General features: G+C 51.4%; 1 protein-coding gene across 6 annotated transcripts in view; it reads left to right on the top strand.

Moving 5' to 3' along the window:
• The window catches only part of ACSL6 (acyl-CoA synthetase long-chain family member 6), a 55964-nt gene that overhangs the window by 16804 nt on the left and 16102 nt on the right, over positions 1-23058 (top strand). For 4 of the 6 annotated variants that reach the window (XM_014539102.1, XM_014539101.1, XM_014539105.1 and 1 more), the window contains 15 exons: positions 885-1105; positions 4012-4126; positions 4788-4852; positions 5118-5219; positions 5885-5984; positions 6529-6707; positions 7761-7793; positions 9290-9341; positions 12831-12904; positions 14991-15068; positions 16946-17080; positions 17441-17575; positions 18827-18922; positions 19900-19972; positions 22564-22652. In XM_014539102.1, the coding sequence (XP_014394588.1) occupies positions 885-1105; positions 4012-4126; positions 4788-4852; positions 5118-5219; positions 5885-5984; positions 6529-6707; positions 7761-7793; positions 9290-9341; positions 12831-12904; positions 14991-15068; positions 16946-17080; positions 17441-17575; positions 18827-18922; positions 19900-19972; positions 22564-22652 (1547 nt within the window). Of the gene's footprint in view, positions 1-884; positions 1106-4011; positions 4127-4787; positions 4853-5117; positions 5220-5884; positions 5985-6528; positions 6708-7760; positions 7794-7960; positions 7994-9289; positions 9342-12830; positions 12905-14990; positions 15069-15125; positions 15204-16945; positions 17081-17440; positions 17576-18826; positions 18923-19899; positions 19973-22563; positions 22653-23058 lie in introns of all 6 variants that reach the window. The other 2 variants (XM_014539103.1, XM_014539104.1) reach the window with 2 other exon arrangements.

The raw sequence follows: 23058 nt of genomic DNA, 5'->3' as shown, positions 1-23058 counted from the left end.
CCCTGCTAGGCCTCATAGGGCTGGCAGACCTGTAGATGTCATGCAACTGCACCTCTCTGTCACCTCCTTTTTCCTCTGGACATTAGCTGATGGGATCCCAGGGAGGACAGCACAGGTGGGGACAGCTGTGCCTCCTGGTGCTTGCTCTAAGGTAGTACAGAGCCACAGTGCACAGTGGTCAGCAGCCTGGGCTAGCAGAGCAGTGGCTGGGCCCCACCCCAGCTTCTCATGATGCTGGGTGCCAGCATCACCTCTGGCCCTGGTAGGTCTTTGGGCCAGGGCGTGGGCCCGGGGAGACCCCGTTTTGTGTCACCCATAGGACCCTTGGCAGGTAGATGTCAGGGCTAGTGTGGGCTCTGGGCCTTGTCTTCTCTGTCTTCCTCAGGTCAGGGCCTGGGGCTAGGAGCTTTGAGATGGAGTGGAAGGACTCTGTACCCCTTCAATCTGGGCACTATACCAGGCGTACTCACAGCCATCTGCTCTCTCCACACCCCAGGAGCAAAGATAAGCAAAACACTGTGACCACACAGCAGAGGCAGAGCACGTGGGCCCCCGGGCTCAGGAAGTATTGACTCCAGAGCTGTTAGAACCCCTGGAAGATATGGAAGCAGCTATCAGCCGTGGCCCAGGGCCTGAGCATATGGTTCTCAGGAAAACTGGCTGGATGACTGACTATCAGGTGTGACTGCTAAGTGTTCCGGCCTGTCTCCTTCCAGGCATCCAGCTTCTGAATATACTGTGCTGCACCAGGAGACTGTACACGCCACTAGCCCAGGGCCTGCCCCACAGTGTATTTGGCCAAGATCATTGTGTCACTTGTGATCCAAGACAGGTGGGAGGACACACCCAGGCCTTCTCCCTCACCCGCCTCTTGTTTCCTGCAGAATTCATTCTCTTGCTTCTGGAGAAGATGCAGACACAAGAGATTCTGAGGATGCTGCGGCTGTCCGAGCTGGGCGACTTGGGCCAGTTCTTCCACAGTCTTTCAGCCACCACCCTCATGAGTATGGGCGCGCTGGCCGCCATCCTTGCCTACTGGTTCACTCACCGGCCCAAGGCCTTGCAACCACCGTGCAACCTCCTGATGCAGTCAGAGGAAGTGGAGGTGAGCAGGGTTCCAGCAGTCAGCTGTGGAAAATAGTGGGCAGAGGACAGGCATCTCAAAGGTAGAAGCCAAAATTGTGGCTTATTGGACCTGAGATGGCTCAGAGAATCTTGATTTCCCCTGGTAGCCAGCCAGCAAGCCCCATTGGCCTTGGGCAGGGTCTCCTACTAGATGCTCCTCTGCCTCTCCCAGACTTTCAGCCTTGGGCAGAGCCTTGACCTCGGCTTCTACTTTGCCTCAGCTTCTTAAATAGGGGCCTTGGCTCATTGGTGCCTCAGTAGGAGACCTAAGCAAGTTCTCAGATGGCTGGCAGGCCGGTTCCCTTCCAGACTCTCCCTGTGCCCAGCCCTGGTCTGCTGCTACGACCCAGAGCTGAGCCCACCCCAGCACCCCGCCCTCCCGGGTCACACAAGACGAAGAAGTTACAGTGGCCCACCCTGGACAAGGGTGTTCTAAGCTCAGTCCAGAAGGACCAGTGATATTTATTTTTCTATTAAGTTTATGGGATTTATTTTGCCTTTAAAAATTTGCCTTTTTCTGAACTTTAACTCTATACATTTTGAATAGGTAAGATATTCACACAGTTCAAGAGGAACAAAGAGACACACACTGAAAAGCTTCCCCCGTCTTCCCCTAGCCTCCCAGTTCTCCTCTCCTGAGAACCATGCTAACAATTGTCCGTGAGAGAATGTATAGGTATCCACTCCCTTTTTAATGATATCATGCTGCATCCACTGGCTTTTTTCTCTTGATGGTACATCTTGGTGAGCATAAGCATGGCAGAGTTTTGCCTGGTGGGAGAGGGCAGAGATAGGGCCGGGACCTCTGGGCACTTTTCTAGCAGAAAGAATGATGTGTGCAAAGGTACAGGGGTGTGATATTGCAGGTGTGGGCTGTGGGAAGTGGTGATTCTTATGGGATGGCTGGGCAGTGGAGAGAGGCTGTGGATGGGCTAGCAGAGTGGTGACAAGAATGGCCTTTGGTGACCTTGGGTTTGAAGGCTGACTGTACCTCTCACTAGCCATATGGTCTTGGCAGTGTGTTAACTCTCTGAGCCTCAGTTTCCTCTGCAGTCAAGTGAGTAATAAAAACAGCACTGCTTCCTGAGGCTGTGGTAGGATTTGCTGAGATGATACAGATAAAGCATTAAAACGAGTTGTTTTGGGTAAGTTTAGAATGACAACTCACCTGGACAGGCCAACAAGGCCAAAGTCACATGAACTGGGCAGAGACTGAGGAGGGGGGGCAGCATGGACTTATTTTGGGTCTTCAGTAGTAGGGACAATTTGTGCCGTGGAAGAGTAACTGTGACAGAGGCAGGTGTGAGGAGGCAAGTGGAGTGTCTGGGCTGGAGGTGACAGTGAGCTGGATGGGGTCTGGATGGGGAGTGGCCCTGGCTCAGTGTGGGGGGCCCACATGGGCACAGTGTGTGGAAGGCCACCCTTCCTGGAAGACAGCCCTCCCTTGCCTCTCACCCAGGAGCACAGAAAGCGAGAGTGGGTACAGTGGAGTAGGCAGAGGAGAAAGTAGGAAATGAGGTAAGGCGGGCCCAGATCATATAGGGCCTGGTAGCATTTACTGTGTGCTACAGAGTGAGAAACATAATTTGGATCGTGTCACTCACCCCACCTTAGAATCCTCCCCTGGTTCCACATTGCCCTCAACCCAAAGGCCAGACTCCTTGCCTTGATCTGCAGTCTCTCTGGCCTCCATTTATCACTTGGAGCTCCATGAATTGCCCACCATTTCCCAAATGCACTTGTGTCTCCTGCCCCCTGCATTTGCATTTGCACTTGCTCTTGCTCTGGCAAGACTACCATTTCCTGCTCCTCATTCTGCCTCCTATGCCTCCTTCAAAACCCAGCTCAGCAGCCGTTCCCTGACACACACACCTGAACCTCTTCTGTCCCTGGCATGCTCTCTGGCTCTGTCCTTTTTGTCACCCTGATTGCTGTCCAGGTCTGATGGCATTTGTCCCCAGCTTCCCTCATTGGTGGGCCTGGTGCTCAGGAAGCAGACACCGACCAAGCAGAACTTTCCATTACAAAACAGTTGAGAGCTGCCTGTGGTTTTGAGTTTGGCTGTTTTATGGCTCTCACAGACATTTTTCCTGAGACCTGATGTTTCAAGAGATGGCGGGCCATGGGCCAGCCCAATGGAGCCCAAATCGTGCTCAGAGAAGAGATGGAGCTGTGGTACTGGAGAGTTCTGGGTTTGGGGAGTCTGAGGAGCAGTGGCAGGGTGGCAGGGGAGGAGGCAGGAGAGGCCAGCTCCTCTCCCAGGACCTCACTGCTCTGTGCTCTTTACAGCCTCCTAGGCCTCTCTGTTCCTGGGAAAGTACCTTCAGCTAGTCCTCAGAAAATTCACTGTTATGTGAATGACAGAGGGCGTTCAAATGATTCTTAACCTAGGGGAATAGCAGCAGCAGATCATGGATGGGCTGAGGGGGATACCTGGGCAGGTTTGATCATGAAGTCAGGGATTGTCTAACTCCAGCCAACACTCTCTGCTCCATTTATGAATGGAACATAGGTGGTATGAGCAGCCAATGAAATTCTGGACATTTGTATATGCTGACCTGGTGTGTGGATTCTGTGTGTGTGTGTGTGTGTGAGAGAGAGAGAGAGAGAGAGAGAGAGAGAGAGAGAGATCAGTGTACTGGGCCTGTGTGCATGAGCCTGTGTTTGTGTGTGGGTGCATACAGGTCAAGTGTGTACAAGCCATGTGTACGTGAACTTGTATATAGGTCGTGTGTATACAGTCCAAGTGTGTATGAGTGCACACAGCATGTCCCTGCCCCAACTGGGTGTGTATCCAAGCTGTGTACAGACTGGTGCATGCTGGTGCCCTCTCCTCAAGCCTCTGCCTGCCTCAGCCAGCTTCTCTGGCCTGTGCTTGGCTTGTAGGGCAGTGGTGGGGCCCGGCGATCCGTGATTGGGGATGGCCCTCAGCTGCTCACCCACTACTACGATGATGCCAGGACCATGTACCAGGTGTTCCGTCGTGGGCTTAGCATCTCAGGTGAGAGGGACCATTGGGGTGTGGAGGAGCTGCGGCAGGTGGGGGGTGAGCCAGCATGGTGCCAGGGGCATGGCAGATGAACGGTGCCCAGGTTCAGAGAAGAGAAGCCACTCTTGGCCCTCTGCCCATCCAATCAGAGAAGTAGCTGCATTATGTGGCCAAAGGGTTGACCTCAGCTTTGTTCCAGCCCCAGGACTAACTGACCTGAGGCGGTCGCTTAGCCCATACTCTGTATCTTCCATGGCAGCCCCGGGGGAGCCTTGAACCGCCAGGCCACTGGCTGGGCATGATTCTGAACCCAAGCCTCTGAGATGTCTGGATGACCCAGGGTATGAGCCGAAGGGAGGTGGTTGCAGAGAGGCAAACTGCCACCTCTGCCCAGTGGCCCCAGGTCTCCATGTTCTCTGGGGCTGCATCACACAGGTCCTGGTGGGAACCAGCCCTGTGCCAGCCCCCATTCCTGGACCTCCCTGATCCCCAGGGTGATGCCATGCTTGTGTACTTTAGGCCTTCTGGGGGTTCAGCAGGTCAGATAGGCAGCTGTGGGGGGGAGTTCATTTGGCCCATGGACCACCCCACACTATGGGGTGTCCATTTGGGTGTTTGCTGGTACCTCCACCCTACCCTCCTCCTTTGCACAGGCCTGTTTCTCTCTCTGCAGGGAATGGACCGTGTCTTGGCTTCAGGAAGCCCAAGCAGCCTTATCAGTGGCTGTCCTACCAGGAGGTGAGTGATAGAGGACAGGCTCCACTCTGTCTGCCCTCGCAGGCCTGGCACTTGAGGGGCTTGCAGGCACCCTGCTGGGTCTCAGAAGGTCATATTTTCCTTGCCTGGCCTGTCTGCCAAACTCCTGGCAGCAGCTCACATGGCTGCCAGTCACCTGCGTGGGGAGTTGGGGAGGTCTCTCAACCTGTAGGAGTCCTCCCTGGGGGTCTCCCTCCCCTGCTGAAGACTCCTTGCTTTCTCATCTCTTCCCCACATCCGTGTGCAGGTGGCCAACAGGGCTGAATTTCTAGGGTCCGGACTTCTCCAGCACAATTGTAAAGCATGTACAGATCAGTTTATTGGTGTTTTTGCACAAAATAGACCAGAGGTGAGTATCGACCTTGACTGGTTTTAAAAGTATCAGTGGAGTAGGGGGTTGGGCCCTGCTCCCACTGTTTGTAGGGCCACACCCTTCTGCTCCCGTGGCTTTGTCCCTAATCAGGGATGGACATCCCAGCCAAGCTCCATCTGCACCCCACCCAGTCCAACACACAGCTGCTCCCTGAGCCAGGGGAAAGGAAGAACCTGGGGAAGAAGCCCATGCCAGCCCTGGAAATTGGCATGGGGTTGTTTGGGTCCCAGAATTCCCTAGAGCAAGCATGGTCTAGAACAGGGGTCCTCAAACTTTTTAAACAGGGGGCCAGTTCACTGTCCCTCAGACCGTTGGAGGGCCGGACTATAGTTTAAAAAAAAACTATGAACAAATTCCTATGCACACAGCGGCGGCAAAAACACCCGGCGGGCTGGATAAATGTTTTTGGCGGGCCGCATGTGGCCTGTGGGCCGTAGTTTGAGGACCCCTGGTCTAGAAGGCTGTGCATGAGCAGGCACAACCCCTTGGCCTCTCGGATTCCTTGCCACATGCAGAGGCCCAGAAAAGAGCCCTCTCATCGCAGGATCTAGAGCAAGGACGCTGGTTGCCAGGGTTTCAGGGCAGTACAGCCCTCCTATCTGCTCTGTGTTCTCCCACCCCCGACCCACCTGTCTTCACAGTGGATCATCGCAGAGCTTGCCTGCTACACGTATTCTATGGTGGTGGTCCCGCTCTATGATACCCTGGGCCCTGGGGCTATCCGCTACATCATCAACACAGGTGAGCCCACCACTGCCCCTCCCTGCCACTGGCATCCAGCCCCTGGCCACAGCCTCTCAGGTTATGCCAGTCGTCTAACACTATTCAGAAGCGTTTTGCTTCTACTCTCAGAGAGCACCAGGGGCTTCCACCTTGGCCCCTGAGTGGCTTCCCGAGTCCAGCTGCCCCCAGTTAGACTTCACCACCAGGCTCCTTCCTCAGGGCCTAGCTGCCAAGAAGGAGCCTCTGCACCAGCCCCCACATGGGCTGCCTGCCTCTGTGGGTCACTGCAGCTTCGGGCAGACGCTGGTGGTGGTAAATATCTCAAGCTGACCCGGCATGATAGGGGCTGAGCCAGCAGCAAAGGGCTGCTTGGAAACCACTCCAGGAGGTGCTGTGGCTTTCTGCCCTTGGCTCCAGCCAGCCTCCATGCACATAAGACAGAGGGCCTGTCTTGCCTATTTACTTACACACCAGCTGTGGCACCCATAGCTCCTGGTTCTGGTGCCCGGCATGTGCTGCCGGCCCACAGTCACAGCCTGACTCTCTTGGATGGTCCCTGCAGCTGACATCAGCACCGTGATAGTGGACAAACCTCAGAAGGCCCAGCTCCTGCTGGAGCATGTGGAGAGGAAGACGATTCCAGGACTCAAGATGATCATCCTCATGGACCCGTTTGAGGAAGCTCTGAAAGACAGAGGGCAGGGGTGCGGAGTGGTCATTAAGTCCATGCAGGCTGTGGAGGTGAGGCTGCTTCTGTCTGAGCTGTTTGCTGGGCCAGCGTAGGCCTCCCCACTCCCCTCAGGCCCTGCGCAGTAGCAGCTGAGCCCCATTCTGCCCTATGGGATCTAGGCCCCTGGGTCCTTCATTTGGCCACCAAGCCAGAGTTGCCGATTATCTGCCCCTCGGGTAGATGCCATGGGCGGTCAGGCCACGTGAGGGTTGAGACGGAGCAGGCTGCATGGGGCTGGTGGTGGTTGTTGGGGTCAGTGCCCACAGGCATCCTCTGGGCTCAGTGGCTGGCACAGTTAATGACACAGGCACACCAGGGGAGTGGTGGTGTCAGCCTTCCCATTTCCAGCTAGCCACAGCCATCGTCTGCCTGAGCCTGAAGACTGTAGACCTGAGGTCTAGGAGTCATGGAGAGGTTCTTGAAATGTGTCCCAGACCCCTAGCAACCAGCAGAATCGGTTTTTCTATGCGTGGCCTCCCCAAAGATATCAGGTTGGTGGCAGCTGGTGCCTGCTGGAGTAACACAGGAAATCCTGGCCTCCAGGGCCTCAGGCCCTGTGCAGTAGCAGCTGGCCCCAATTCTGCCCTATGGGATCTAGGCCCCTGGGCCCTCCAGTTCCCCTCCTTTCTCCCTGCTCCTAGCTGTACCTATGTCTGTATACTTGCACCCTCCATGGCTTAGGGGCCACACCTGTGCTGGCAACCCCTATCCACCCCTCTAGGCCTGACTAATCTGGAAGCCCAGGCCACCCAGCCACTCTGTCCTGAGCATGTGTCCAGATGTACCATGGGCACCTCAAGCTGTCTGCCCCACTGTGCATGTGCACAGCGCCTGGCCTCTCCCTGGGCCTCAGGCCCCATCTGTAATATGGGGGGGTAGCCTAAGCCTGGATGTGTATCTGAGGAGAGGCCACTGAGGTGGTGAAATGGGCCTCGTCCAAGCAGAGAATCCTGAACTCCAGGGCTTGGTGCAGGAGCAAGGCATACTGTGAAGTTGGTTTATTTATTTATTTCATTATCAATGACAACTTCTGAGCACTTAAAATCAGTATTTTCCTCCTCTAGGAGTGCGGCCAACAGAATCTTCACGTTCCTGTGGTGAGCTCACCTGCCAGCAGGTCTTGGTTGAGCAGGATGGTGTGTGGGGCCTGTGCGCAGGGCTCAGTAGACAGGCCAGATCAGCAACCCCGCGTTTTGGTTTATTTATTTATTTCATTATCAATGACAACTTCTGAGCACTTAAAATCAGTATTTTCCTCCTCTAGGAGTGCGGCCAACAGAATCTTCACGTTCCTGTGGTGAGCTCACCTGCCAGCAGGTCTTGGTTGAGCAGGATGGTGTGTGGGGCCTGTGCGCAGGGCTCAGTAGACAGGCCAGATCAGCAACCCCGCAGTAATAAGGAACGCCTTCGAGCAACTCAGGAAATGCCACTCGGAGTGCCCGGGACTTCTGTGGGCGAGGGTCCACAGAGAGACCTGGAACAGGAATCCGATGTTTGGGAGGAAGAAGAAAGGGCAACCAGTCCTGGCCACCCTTAGTTCTACAGGAACTTTTTCCTTGTGATGTCTTCCTTTTCCCTTTGAATGTAGTGAACTCCCCAGAGGATGGGATGGACAGAAGCAGCAACAGAACCAGTAGTGGACTCTGGGGCCGAGTGGCCAAGTGGCCTCTGCTGTCTTTGTTCATCTTTTCTGTGTGTCATCCCCAGTGATGTTGCCTAGGGTCAAATCACCAGTGAGACTTGCTGCTCCTTGGAGGGGCTGTTCAGGGGTTTTCAGCTTTCTGACAAGGCCTCCTGCCTCCAGCCCTCCTCCCAACGAAGGCCTCCCCACTCCCTTCAGCACCCATGAGCTTTCTCATCCATAGGCCTAAGCAGGTCTCAGCCCCGTTTCCCAGGACCCTTCACCAGTAGCCCCTGGTGTGTGCCCACCTCGAAGCCATCGTGCCCCAACCTTAGGGAACTGCTCTAAGAACAGCCCCCCGGCCTCTCGTGCCTCTGCCTGTTTGGGCTAGTTCCTCACCCTCCCTTCATCTGGAAAGATCTTGCTTGTCTTTCAATCTCTACTTATGTCACCTTCTCTGGGAAGCCATCCTCTATGTGTAAGCAGTTGTAGTGGGCTCTTCCCAGTGAGCCCAGGACTCCGTGCCCAGTGCCAGGGCAAGGGCCTGATGCAGAGCAGTCTTGGTGACCAGTGGGCAGCTTAGTTCCCTGGACTACACGTTCCATTCTCAAGCCTAACCGCGGCCACTGGGGAGAAAGTAGGAAGGAAGGAGGGAACTGGGTCTCATCCACTAGAAAGGTCAGATCTTTAGTTGAGGCTTAGATGTGGCCACTGCAGCCCCATTCCATCTAGATTTCACCCCGGACTCAAGGCAGCAGGACCAGGCGTGTGGTTGTGGGCCAGGTGGATGGCCATGCCCCAGCTTCTTTTCCCCTTTTCTGGGGACTTGCCTGCCTGCCTGCAGGACACGGGCACACAGATGTGCCGACACACAGTACACAGAGGGGCTGGCTGGTGGAGGGGCCCAGGGCTCTTAGTCCCTGGCCGGCCACATCCGGTCTCTTTAACACACATCTCTTCTCACCTCTGCAGCCCCCAAATCCCAGTGACCTCTCCATTGTGTGTTTCACAAGCGGCACAACAGGTAAGCAGAAGCACCCAGGTCACCAGCCAGGGCCACCGGCACCCTTCCCTGGCAGCCTGGTCAGGTGACTGCAGAAGTCTCCGGTGCCCTCGGGAGTGGGCTGAGCCTTGTGCTGTGCCTGGCTCCAGATGTTGGGTCCCTCCTGCTACTCCCAGTGCTTTCTCACACACGGGCCCAGCACGGGGCAGCACAGGATGCTGGATGCAGATGGGCAGGTGTGGGCTGGGAGGTTCAGGGTGGGGCTTGCCACTTCCTGGGGCTGGAGCCCGAGGAGGCTGGGCTGCTGGGTCACATCATTCCTCTATGACAGGGGTCCTCAAACTTTTTAAACAGGGGGCCAGTTCACTGTCCCTCAGACCGTTGGAGGGCCGGACTATAGTTTAAAAAAAAAAACTATGAACAAATTCCTATGCACACTGCACATATCTTATTTTGAAGTAAAAAAACAAAACGGGAACAATTACAATATTTGTATTTGCATGTGGCCCGCGGGCCGTAGTTTGAGGACCCCTGCTCTATGAGAAGCAGCTCTTACCCTTCGCTTCCTGGTCTTTGTGTCAGGGACTGCAGAAGGAGTGTGGGGGGTGGTGTCTGAGAGCCTCTTCCGGGGGGCTGTAAGTCAGTCATGTAACCCTCTGCCACCATTGTTCCTGGTTGCTCATCTGTGCTGAGGATGGTTAAAGGTGCCAAGTAGGAGATGGGAAGGTGTATAAAAGGGAGTGCAGGTGCTTTGCAGGCTGGAGCTGGTGCCACGGTCAAGGCTGTCAGGAAGAGGACAAGGGAGACGAATGCACTGCGTGCCTGGTGCTGACAGAGGGGCACAGGTATCAGCATCAGCATCAGCGGGAACAACGGCTTCCTGGGGGAGGCAGAATGCGCACAGGCACCGCCTTTCACAGCCTGCAGTGCCCCGGTCACCCGCTCACTGCGTCACTGGCGCCTCAGCACAGCCTGTGAGATGAGCAGGTACGGGACTGTCCCAGCAGACACACCAGCAAATGGAAGCATTGGACCTGTGCCCTGCTCTGCCAACTCCCAGCCCAGTGTTCTTCCCATCGCTGCCTCCATCTCATCTGATGACGTGAGAAGTTACTTGCAATGCCCTAAATGGGCGAGAAGTTTCTTGCCATCTTTCTCCACCCTGAAGACTGGCCCACCTTGTTGATAGCTCTCGGTGGGCAGTGAACTGGGGCCCCCCATGCCTTCTGCAGATACAGAGCTAAGGCATCCTGCCCATATGGATAATTGTGATCAACATAACTTTATTGAATCGAGATGGATTTTTAAAATATGTTTTTTATTGATTTCGGAGAGAGAGGGAGAAACATCGATGTGAGAAACATCATTCGATTGCCTTCCTATATGCTCCCAGACTGGGGATGGAACCTGCAACCTGGGCATGTGCCCTGACAGGGAATGGAACCAGCGACCTTTTGGCGCATGGGACGACGCTCAACCAAGTGAGCCACATGGGCCAGGGCTCGAGATGGATTTTTGCCATTAACTCAAGTGGGTCTGAGAATTCCAACACACTGCTAAGCCCTGTTAGAGAAAAAGTAACACAGCACTCGCTCACCAGGAGCTGGCATCCAGAGCCAACCCAGGATTCAGAAATGCCCTTCAGGCTTATGTTGCTTTGTGTCATGAGTTTCACAACATGAAATTTTGGTGACATGTCCCTCTGCCCTGCCTGGGTTAGGGAGTACAGAACTGGAAAACAGGTGGTGATTAGTGCCCACTCCAGTGGGGTGGGGTGTTCTTCCCATCGCTGCCTCCATCTCATCTGATGACGTGAGAAGTTACTTGCAATGCCCTAAATGGGCAAGAAGTTTCTCGCCATCTTTGGGGTGTCTGGTGCCAGGACAGAGCTGGGCAGTGAGCAGGCCTCTTGCCTGATGTCACCCTGCCTGGCTGCACACTTGGATTTCCTTGATGTTGGTCTAAGCCTGTGATGTGCCTCTGGTCGTCATCTCCCTGTCGAGCACATGAGCCACACATGTCCTTGGCATCACAGCCTGGGTGTGGCTTCCCTTCCACGCCCAGTGTCCCAGCGCCCAGCTTCATCAAGAGCTACGTTGTTCTCTCAGTGGGAGAGATGGAAAATGTGATCAGAACCTGACATGTGGCTCGTGGTTTTGGTGGTGGAATCATTCTGGAAAGATTTTCTTCTTGGCCATGATGGGACTTAATTCAGAATTACAAGTGTTCCAAACTATGAATCAGTCCGCTTGCCTGCGATCTCTCCCTTCCTGGCTGGGCTGGCTGCTGACCTGGTGAGGAAGGCGTGTCCCGCCCTTCCTCTCTTCCTGTCGGGTGTTCCTCCTCCTCCTCCCTGGCTAGTGAAGGCTCCTACCTTCTCGTACCACGTGCAGGTGGGGAGGGTGAATAAGTGAGAAGGGGAAGCCGGGAGATGGTTTGAGAAAGACGTTTAAAACTTGCTCTTTGTTTCATGGATGATTGCTGATTCAGTGTAATGCTGTTCATTTCTACTCACTAGCCCCTGATTACAGCTTTCTGGTGAGGGTTGCAAAACACCATATTGGTTCACTTGATATTTTGGGGGGGGGGACGGGGATTCTGCACACGGCCTGGCCACTCTCTCTTGGAGTTTTACAGCTATTGCATCTGCTGGCTCAGTGGAAACTTCTAGTTTAACATCTTTTGTGCATGGACCAAGTCCTTAAAGCACATAGAAGTTCTCTGAGGTGGGTATCACTGTCCCTATTTTCCAGGTAAGGACGGCTTGTTGGCAGTGAGAGGCCAGGCCGGGATTTGAGCCCAGTCGGACCTGCCAGCAGCACACCAGTGTTGTGTCCTCCCTGACATGACATGGTGGCCAAGTCAGCCCCCCACCCCAGCCTGCTGGGCCTGGGTCCCCACCAGGCCTCTGGTCCTCTGAGTCAGCCCTGGCTTCCTCACAAGCAGTAGTGACAGGTCATGCCACGAGAAAGCACGGCCATCCATGTCCCATCCTGCCCAGGAGCAGGCAAGAGGGCTGCTTCAGCCCTCTGGCCTCCAGCTTGGTCCGCGCCTGGGCCTTCCAGGTACCGATGCAGCAAGGAGGTCTCCCGCCAGCAGAGTTGCTGCAGGTTTCTGGAGACTAGATCTGCTCCGGCCCAGAGAGGAGCGTAGGGTGCTGGGAGTATGTGAGGAGACCAGGGGCCAGGAGCCTGTGCTCCCTGAGGGAGGCAGGAGGGTGAGGCTCAGGTCACAAGTGGCCAGTCCCTTGAGGCACCCCACCTGTGACGCTGTGTCACTTGCCTTCTGGGCCTAAGCTGCTGGGAGCCTCCAGGTGGGCTTCAGGTACAGGATAAAGGTCCCCGAAGCAGCATACATCTGCCTACGCCTCCCACAATGAAGGCATTGTGGACGAAAGCCAGAGGCGTGGGTGGACAGCGCTGGGTGTCTGGGACTGCGGACTTGGGTGCTGTTCTTCAGGAGTGGCCCTTGAGCTTCCAAATAATTTGCCTTCTTGCTTTCTCTTTTCAGGGAACCCAAAAGGTGCAATGCTAACCCATGGGAACGTGGTGGCTGATTTCTCAGGCTTTCTGAAAGTGACAGAGGTGAATAAAGTAGACTTACTAATGCAGGTGTCTCGAGGAAATCCTCAAACTTTAGAGGTTTTTGGGGTTTGTTTTCTCCCCCCTCCCCCGACCCCCTCTACCTAATATTATCTGGGCTGCCTTTCACAGGCAGGAGTTTCTATTCTCTTTAGAGCAACCCCACTTTTACAGATGTTTTTAACCCCCAACACTGAAATGATCCACACCTGATACATTAGAAATCAATTGATTTCTAAGAGTGCTAAGATCCCAGAAGGAAAAACACATAAATCTGTTTTTGCATTTTGAACTTCAAAAACCGTTCTACCTCTAGTTATGTACATACCTTTATTTACAAATTAATCCTATATAATAAAAGGCTAACATGCACATTGTCCCCTCGACTGGGAGTTCGACCAGGGGCTGGGGCTAGCCAGCCAACCTCCCAAGTCTCCTCCCCCCGGCTAGCCCCACCCCTCTATTGCCCCCATCAGGGCACCTGGCTGGACCCTACCCGTGCACCAATTCGTGCACCGGGCCTCTAGTCTTTAATAAGTTGTTGTTCAAGTAGGCCAGGGTTTCATTCAGTCATTTTGTGTTTAAGGACTACTAGAGTCTGAGAAACAATATTGACTGCTAGTTTATAAGACTGTACTTAAAAAGGTAAAATTTAAAAGCTTGATATCTTGGCCTGATTGGCTACGAAAGAAGGACCTTTTTCCCACAAGTGGTGAGTATCTGAATGTCCTACAGTTTCCTTCAGGAGCCAGGAATGTACCTTTTCATATAAGTGAGGCCTTTTTCACCACCGTGGAGAAAAATCACCACCCACACCGTAGCAGATGACAGTATGGAGAGTATTTCCCCAAACAGTTAGATATTTATTTGATAGAGCCCTGGTCAGGAGCCAATAGCCATGAGCCAGGCTCCCAGATCTTGTCCAGGTGTCTGCCAAAGGACAGAGAGAGGAGAAGTCCAGCAAACGAAAACCGAAGGCAGGCTCATCCCTGAGCTCAGACCCGCTCGCCCATCCCCGTCCCTGAGGTCAGTCCATCTGTGAGCCATGGGCTCAGGGGACACAGCAGGGCTCCCTCTCAGCCTTCCCTTTGAAGGCCCTGTTTCCAGGCTGTGGCTTGTGAGGCCTGACTCAACCATAAGTTTGGGGCTTGGCCTTGCCCCCTCCTTTGTTCAGGGCGTGTACCCCAGCCATAGTTGGTGTCCATCTGCAGTGATGGCGAACCTTTTGAGTTTGGCGTGTCAGAATTTTGAAAAACCCTAACTTAACTCTGGTGCCATGTCACATATAGAAATTTTTTGATATTTGCAACCATAGTAAAACAAAGATTTATATTTTTGATATTTATTTTATATATTTAAATGCCATTTAACAAGAAAAATCAACCAAAAAAATGAGTTCGCGTGTCACCTCTGACACACATGTCATAGGTTCGCCATCACTGATCTAGGGTTTTCTGGGCCCCTTTCTCTGGAAGGACTAGAAAGTGCTGACAAGCCGAGACCTCTGAATGGCTGCCCAGGTGGCCCAGGGAGGCGGGTGACATGGGGCCCGGGGCAGATCCTGCAGCTGTGGGGAGGGGGAAGAGGCTGTCCGGCGCCGACTGACTGGAGTGAGAGGTACAGGCCCTTCCCAAAAGGAGACTTCCCTGCGGAGCTCGGCTCTGCTGGTTTATATGTGCTTCATTTGACTCCTTGCTTCTGCAGATAACCTAGACGCATTGGCGCTGTGACCTAACACTCCGCTTCCTATGCTGCCCTGTCCCTGTCTCTCTCACTCTCTCTTTCTCCTCTCTCTCTCTCTTTCTCTTCTTCACCTTTTCTCTTTCTCTCTCTCTCACTCCTTCTCTCTCCTTCGCTCACTCCTCTCTCGCTCACTCCTTCTCTCTTCCTCTCTTTTCTTCGCCTTTTCTCTCTCCCTCCCTCTCCTCTCTCATTTTTCCCCTCTCTCATCTCACCTCTTTCTCTGTGCTCCCCACCCCCCACTGCCCTCCCCCTCCAGGACCATTTTCTCTTTATTGTTTTATGACTCTCTTGTTGTCTTCCTGTCAGTGTTTCTTTCCTTTCTGTCTCCCATGCCCATCACCTGCAGAAAGTGATCTTTCCGAGACAGGACGATGTGCTCATCTCCTTCCTGCCTCTGGCTCACATGTTTGAGAGAGTGATCCAGGTAAGACTCCCACCTGACTGACCGGGCCTTGCCTGGGCTCCTTCTGTTTTCTTACAGAGTCAGTGGGCTCCCACTTGTGCGGATGTGCACATTTCCTATTTGCCTTTAGCACACATGTTTGAGCGAATGGTGCAGGTAAGGCCCTGGCTTTAGGGAGGCACAGTCTGTACCCAGAACCCAGAACCCTAGCAGGGTGTCACTTGTCACAGGAAGTAGACCTAACCAGCCCTATTCTCAGAAGTTACCACAGGGGTCAGAGGATCTTGGCCACCTCACCCATCCCTCCTGGGAGCATTGCTCCAGGGAAGACCCCAGGTCTGCCCTATCTTACCTGTGGACATACTGGGGCTGAGAGAGGCCCCAGCTGATGGCATTGCTCAGGGAGCAGCGCAGCTCTGTGCAGAAGTGCTCTATCACTCCAGCTCTATGCGGTATGGCTCTGTTTATGGCCAAAACACCTATATTCTATATCAGTGATGGCGAACCTTTTGAGCTCGGCGTGTCAGCATTTTGAAAAACCCTAACTTAACTCTGGTGCCGTGTCACATATAGAAATTTTTTGGTATTTGCAACCATAGTAAAACAAAGACTTAGATTTTTGATATTTATTTTATATATTTAAATGCCATTTAACAAAGAAAAAAATGAGTTCACGTGTCACCTCTGACACGCGTGTCATAGGTTCGCCATCACTGTTCTATAACTTCCATTACTCAGGAACCCCTAAAAAAGAAAAGGCAGTAAAGGTGGGCAATCAAACTGTCATGACCCCTCAGGCTGTAGATGGGACTGGCGTTGTGATTGGCCCTGAGACAGGCCTTGTGGGGGTAGAGGTATTGGCAGGGTGCGGGTTCACAAAGAATTCTCCCACTTGTGTCACTCCAGGGACCATCGTGTGAATAAATTGTCTTCTAAGCCTCTCCCATCTTGCCTTGGGGGAGATTTGGCATATCAGGGCATGTTTTTCAACTTTCCAGACCTAGATTGGAATGCCAGCAGTACTGCGAACTAGTTTGTGACCGGGCAGGTCCCTTTACCTCTCTCAGCTTTGCATTTCTCGCCTATAAGATGGCAATATAAAATCCTGTCTGCCTTATAGGTTTGCTGTGAGCATTAAAGAAAAGAGCATAGCCCTAGCTGGTTTGGTTCAGTGGATAGAGCATCAGTCTGTGGACTGAAGGGTCTGGGTTCAATTCCAAGGGCACATTTCTGGGTTATGGACTCGATTCCCAGTAGGGGGCTGTGCTGGGGGCAGCCGATCAATGATTCTCTCTCATCATTGATGCTTCTATTTCTCTCTCCCTCTTCCTTCCTCTCTGAAATCAATAAAAATATTTTTTTTAAAGGAGCATATATTAGGCCCCTGGCACACTGCTAGTCCCACTAGCAACCAGCAGGCTCCCCCTTGGCCTCCCTGCCAACATCAGCAGCACGTCCAGTTCTCACGGACACTGATCACCCTCCCAGAGTTGCTGAGGTGTCCCAGGGAAACTGCTGGCTCTCTGAGACCTGAAGCAGACCCAGCCACAGGGTGTAGTGCAGCTCAGAGATCTGAGTACCCTGGGAAGCTCTGCCCAGAGTTTGGGAGTGAACAGGAGGGCCAGGCACAGTGGGATCAGCTGCTCTGATATCTCCCAAAGGCTCCACCCCGTCTCCTGCTGCTTCTCCCCGTGCCTGAGCGGGACCATGTGGGAAGGTGGAGAGGTGAGGGAAAGAGGGTGTCACCTCAGATGCTATTCAGTGTCTCATGGCAGCAGCCAGAGCTGGGGTAGGGGGTTATGGGCGCCCTCCATGTAGGGCAGAACTGTGGATGGCTCTGTAGTGCAGCCAGGAGTGCCCGCCTGAGGGACTCCTCCCTTCCTGTTCTCCCCTTCCAGTCTGTTGTCTACTGCCACGGAGGGCGCGTCGGCTTCTTCCAGGGAGACATCCGTCTCCTCTCAGATGACATGAAGGCTCTACGCCCCACCATCTTCCCTGTGGTCCCACGACTGCTGAACCGGATGTACGACAAGGTGAGCCCACAGGGAGTCTCTGGCCAGGCTGAGGGGTAGATAGATGCCTGTGTGGATGGGGTCTGAAGCCCCAGGCAGGCTTTCCAAGCTTCCACCCGCAGGTCCTGGAAATAGCCTGTTCTCTTGTATTCCCTGACTCTCACCTGTTTCCTTCCTATCTTCAGGAATTACTAGCCCCGCAATATGCTCACACCTCGGTAGCATTGACCTTGGGCTGGCTATCATACATTCAGTGACCTCCTATAGGGGTCCAATGGAGTGTGGCTTCTCTGTTGGCTAGTCTGGACCTTCCTCCTGGGGGGAGGAGGGTGTCTAGAGATGGGACAGGCCCAGCAGCTGTTTCCAACTTGTGCTCCTTAGATCTTCAGCCAGGCAAACACACCACTGAAGCGCTGGCTCCTGGAGTTTGCAGCAAAGCGTAAACAGGCTGAAGTTCGGAGCGGAATCATCAGGAATGATAGTATCTGGGATGAGCTCTTCTTTAATAAGATTCAGGTAAGAGAATGAACAAGTGATTCTAGACACGCAAGGGTCTAATGGGTGACTTTACAGAAGAATTAGAGAAGTTCATCCCAGTGGTATACAGTAATCTTATAAAATAATAACTCATTTGGTCATGAAATCAAAGCTTAAGCTACTGTTGAAATCTGAAAGGACTCGTTTTTGTTATTTGGAGATGTGTTATATTGGTCCAAAGGCAAACAGCAGGAAGGACTCCTAGAAAGTAGGTCCCTTGACTTCCATAGGCAACGGGGAGCTTTGCCTTGGTGGTCAGGTCCACCAAAGAGCTCCTGGGGCCTGAAGGTTCTCTTGGTCCTTTTTGTAGCTCTGGCCATGGTGGCTTTCCAGCAGCATTAGGTTCTTGGATAGCCAAGAATCTTCCTTTTAAAAAAATAATTTTTATTTAATTAATTTCAAAGAGGAAGGGAGAAACAGATAAGAGAGAATCATTGATTGGCTGCCTCTTGCACGCCCCACACTGGGGATTGAGCCTGCAACCTGGGCATGTGCCCTGACCAGAAATTAAACTGTGACCTCCTGGTTCATAGGTTGACACGCAGTCACTGAGCCATTCTGGCTGGGCCCAAGAATCTTCCTTTGCTTTTCCTCTGTCCTGTTCCTTCAGCTTCTCTCAAACCAGCTGATCATGAATTGCTCATCTCTGGATCCCCACTAAAGTTTCCAAGTCCTGCATTATCCAAGGAATGTGTAGTTAATTAGTATCATTACTCAGTTTTTCTTACTATATTTTTAGCTATGGAAATTAATATTTAAACTCTCTTGGCTCAACTTCCATAAACATATTTAAAGACTTCTTTGTCCACTGCATAGTAAATAGAGCAGAGTACGGTATTGATTTGTAAATGAAAAAAGGCTAGGCCATTAACATGGAAGTGGGAAGGAATTGTCCTAAGTAATTGTTTTTGGATGGTTGCAAATGATGGGAGAGTGAGGGAATAGCTGTGTATTTTAAGGAAAGTAGAACCAAAATTATAGAATGCCACATAGATAAATGGCACTTATCTCAAAAGACGTAATAGAGTTGGCCATATTGCACAGCTGACTGGGTTGTTCATTTTGAAGAACAGACTTCCTCAGCTCATGTTGAGGCCTTCTCTCTGATCCCTACCCTAGGGTGCAAGTAGGGTCCAATTGTTGAATGTTGACCTTGGCTGAGGCCAAGATGAGTGGCCTTAGACGCCACTTCCAGAAGCACAGACTTTGGCAGACTCTTCTCTCCCACAGGCCAGCCTTGGTGGGTGTGTGCGGATGATTGTGACTGGAGCAGCCCCCGCGTCACCAACAGTCCTGGGATTCCTTCGGGCAGCTTTGGGGTGCCAGGTATTACCTTCATGTGGCCTTCCCCGGGGGGCAAGCAGATGTGTGTGAGGACAGGGAAAGGCCCTGGGGGCAAGATTTTTGTGGAATAGAAGCTCCATTCCTCTGAGGATGAAAACATCCCAGTGCCACTGAAAGCCAGTATGACCTTTTGACATATGGAAAGCCCAGGTGCATCCAGTCTGGGAAAGGGGGCTGATAAACTATGTGGAGCATCAATGTGCTGGGGAATCTGCAGCACACCTGTAGCAGCATCTCTGCATTCTTCAGCCTGTAAAATATCGCCCAATCCAGAAAGGGAGCACAGGGGAGGGGATGCTGAAAGTCCATTTGTGTTTTGTCATTTGATTCAATAGGTTTTGTCATCGCTAAAAATTCCATTCCTTCATTGACCCATTTGGTTAAAATGTATTAAGTTTTTACATATGCAGGGTATAGTGACATGGCTGTGACTGAAGGGTTTTAAGTAAAATAGGCACATCTATTTCATCGATGTGCATCCTTCACTTTTTATACTTTCAAAGCCGCTGGCCTCTTCTACCCCAACATGGCCTGACCACTTCTAAGAGCAGACTCTCCCATGTGGTTTATTCCTGCAAACACACGAGGCTCTGGAGGGGAATATCTTACAGAGACAAAGTAAACCATACAGTAGATTTTAAAGTACTTGTCTTTAATACATATTATCCAAATAAAAAATAGAGTCAGTAGTTGAAAATAGGTCAGAAATCTGTACCCCAAACCACTTAGGCTTATCTACTAAGTGTGGTAAAAGTGGCACTTCTTCCAAGCAAAGTAGCCACACCTGTTATCTGTGTTCAGCTTCACCTGGATTTACCTGCCTCTAGAGCACCTCCCTCCCACCATGCCCAGCATGGAGCAGCAGGTGTCAGGGTGGGAGCTTAGTTGGCTGAGGCAGGCAGCCAGCCAGCTGCAAGAGGCTGTGTGCCTACAGTGTGGTTTCCATGTTTTGCTTGAAGGTTTATGAAGGTTACGGCCAAACTGAGTGCACAGCTGGATGTACCTTCACCACACCTGGGGACTGGACCTCAGGTAGGATGGACAGGAGATGTGGGGATGTGTCACCAGGCACTGCTGAATTAAAACAGCTACAAAATTTTCTCATGGAAAGTAAATTTACAAGGGAACATCAGGAAAAAAAGCAGAAATAGAAGAAATATACTAATGGTGGTAATGTCTAGGTTGTACCATTATGGGTCTGTTGTCCTCTTTGTTAACATATTTTTGTGTTTTCTTACTTTGCATTTTTCCATTTTTTTATAGATAAATCGAAGTCGTATTTTAAAAAAATAAAGAAGTGACAGATTCCAAAATATAGCTCAGGAAAAAATGATTATGTCAGTATACTAGATTTCATAGATTCTGAATACCACACAGCCTTGCTTATAGTTGTTTTATTTTTTATTTTTAAATATTTTTTTACTGATTTCAGAGAGGGAGAGACAGAAACATCAATGATAAGAGAGAATCATTAATTGGCTGCCTCCAGCATGCCCCCTATTGGGGATTGACCAGGAATCGAGCTGTGACTTCCTGGTTCATAGGTCGATGCTCAACCACTGAACCACACCAGCCAGGCACTTGTAGTTGTTTTATTTTATTTTTTAATTTATTTTTAGTGATTTTAGAGAGGAAGGGAGAGAGGGAGAGAGATAGGAACATCAGTGATGAGAGAGAAGCACTGATTGGCTGCCTCCTGCACGCCCTATCCTGGGGATCGCGCCCACAGCCCGGGCATGTGCCCTGATCTGGAATCGAACCATGACCTCCTGGTTCATAGATCTATGCTCTCTCTACCACTGAGCCATGCTGGCTGGGTGTAGAATGAAGGAAGCAGGCTATGAATTGATTATGATTACAATCAGGATTTTTTTACAATCGTGCACTATTGAAAGATTACAATTATGAATTGGAGAGGCAACTTCCTAGTGGCCAAAGCACTGTTTCTTAAAGGGCCATTTCCAAGGCCCTTGGGAACTACAGTCTCCTATGACATTAGTGTCTAGAAGGCAGTGGCAGCCTCAGGAAGGAGCAGATCCCACCCACTGCCTCGTTCTGAAGAGACTCATCTTTCAGGGTAAGGAGGAAGCAGCAGGTAGTCCCTGTATGGTCCATCACAAATTTAGACCAGATACTGGAAGACTAAACACCATCCAGCAAAGGAATCCTTTAGGGCACCAACTTTCTCTGTGCTTTCCACTCTCATGCTTTAGTTTGCTCAACTGCAAACTAGAAAAACTTGGGATAATGTGCATGCACAAGAAATAGGCCCAGTAATGCAATCCTGTTTTCAGGGCACCTTGAGGTAGTCAGCAGAAACATGATAGGTGGAGTCTAAATCAAAATCCGATTTGGCCAAGTCAAGTACAGAAGCATTTTTTCCCGAGTTTTATCTTTTAAATTCTAGCTGAATGAAGCCTTTGGTGTATAAATTCTTTGATCTTTCTACCACGGGCAAATCTACAAGGACTGTCTTCTGGGGTCCTGGTTCACTATTTTTTTATTATTGTTGCCATTATGTTTGCCAACCACTCTTATGTATGCCCTTCCTTTCAGATACTTACTTCCCTCTATGTCATTCTCCGCATTTTCCTATGTAAGACTTTTGAGTTTTGCCTTTTTTATTCATCCTTACCATAAAAACTTGCAGAGGCTATTGAGTATGAGAAGATAGATGTGTTTGTACGAATTGTGAAAGATTTTTCAACCTCTCTTTTAAAAGAGAAAACAAAGTGTCACTGCCTCATTTTTTATCTCCATGGCTCTGTCCTCACGGTCCCTTCAGGACCTTGGCCAGCACCTTATTACAGTGAATTCTGTAACAACCACACTCACACAAATTACTAGAAAATGACTTCAATGTAATTTTTGTGGCTGGAAATTACAAGATCAAGAAAATTAGAAGTTTTTTAGGGTCGAATTACCTTGTCCTGGTTTCCATTCCTTTGTTACTCAGTGTAGTGTGTGGACCAGAAGCATCATCCCCTGCGTGCCTGTGTGACATGCAGAATCGCAGGGTTCGTCCCAGACCCACTGAATCAGAATCTGCAGTTTAACAAGATTCCTAGATGATTCCTGGGCACATTGGTCAACAGTCTGGTGACTGGAGGAAAAGCAGTGATGACCTTATTTTATGAACCCCAAACCAAGACTTGTGATCTGACAAAGGGGAAAGTCTTTCAACAGGGGCACGATTGTAAAAATTCCTGACCGTGTGGTCGGTGTGGGTGTGAGCCCCACAGACTCTGCAGGTTGGTGCCAGGCTGGTGTGCCTGTCCAGCTCTTTAAGAATCAGATGTAAAACAAAGGTCCGCAAAGGCTGGCCTCTCCCTTCTCCAGAACTTTGTTTATTGTCAGCGCTTGCCTATGACACATGCCCATGTCCAGCTCTTTAAGAATCAGATGTAAAACAAAGGTCTGCAAAGGCTGGCCTCTCCCTTCTCCAGAACTTTGTTTTATTGTCAGCGCTTGCCTATGACACATGCCCGTCTAAATGTGTTTTGCTTTTCGTCCATAATTCCCTACTGTGACCACTTGGGGGGGGTTACATGGCATGGAGCGTCTTCAGTGCTGAAGTGGACCTGGACACTGACCATGCCACATTGCTCTGGTGTTTGTTCTAGGGCACGTGGGGGCGCCTCTGCCCTGCAATCATATCAAGCTCGTCGACGTCGTGGAACTGAACTATTGGACCCGCAAAGGAGAGGGAGAGGTAAACTTCAGCTATTTAGCCATTCGTGTCTGTGGAGGCTGCATGTAATGAGTAAAGGGAAAAAAATGGAATTAGTTTTCTTTTACCCTCGGTGTAAAGTCACTTTAAATTTCTGCTTAATTTGACTCAACCGAATTCAGTATTTCCTCCCTCTTCTGTTTATGAAACAAGACCACGGCAGGGCTGGTCTAACTCAAGATTTATAATTTTCAAACTTTAAAAAAGAAATCCTATTTTCCCTCTAAGTGGCATGGCCTGCTGCTGTGAATCTGTCCCAGCAGAAACATAGCTATTTGCAGATAGGCCAGGTGGGGTAGATACTCATTCATTCCATGCGAGTGGGTAGAAGCTGCCTGGCTGCCTGGTGAGGCAGGGGCTGAGCCTCTCTGGTAGAACCAGCCGGCCA

This window comes from Myotis brandtii, unplaced genomic scaffold (genome assembly GCF_000412655.1).
Source record: "Myotis brandtii unplaced genomic scaffold, ASM41265v1 scaffold208, whole genome shotgun sequence".
In the NCBI taxonomy this organism is placed as follows: Eukaryota; Metazoa; Chordata; class Mammalia; order Chiroptera; family Vespertilionidae; genus Myotis; species Myotis brandtii.
This window is presented reverse-complemented; position numbering and strand designations above follow the sequence as displayed.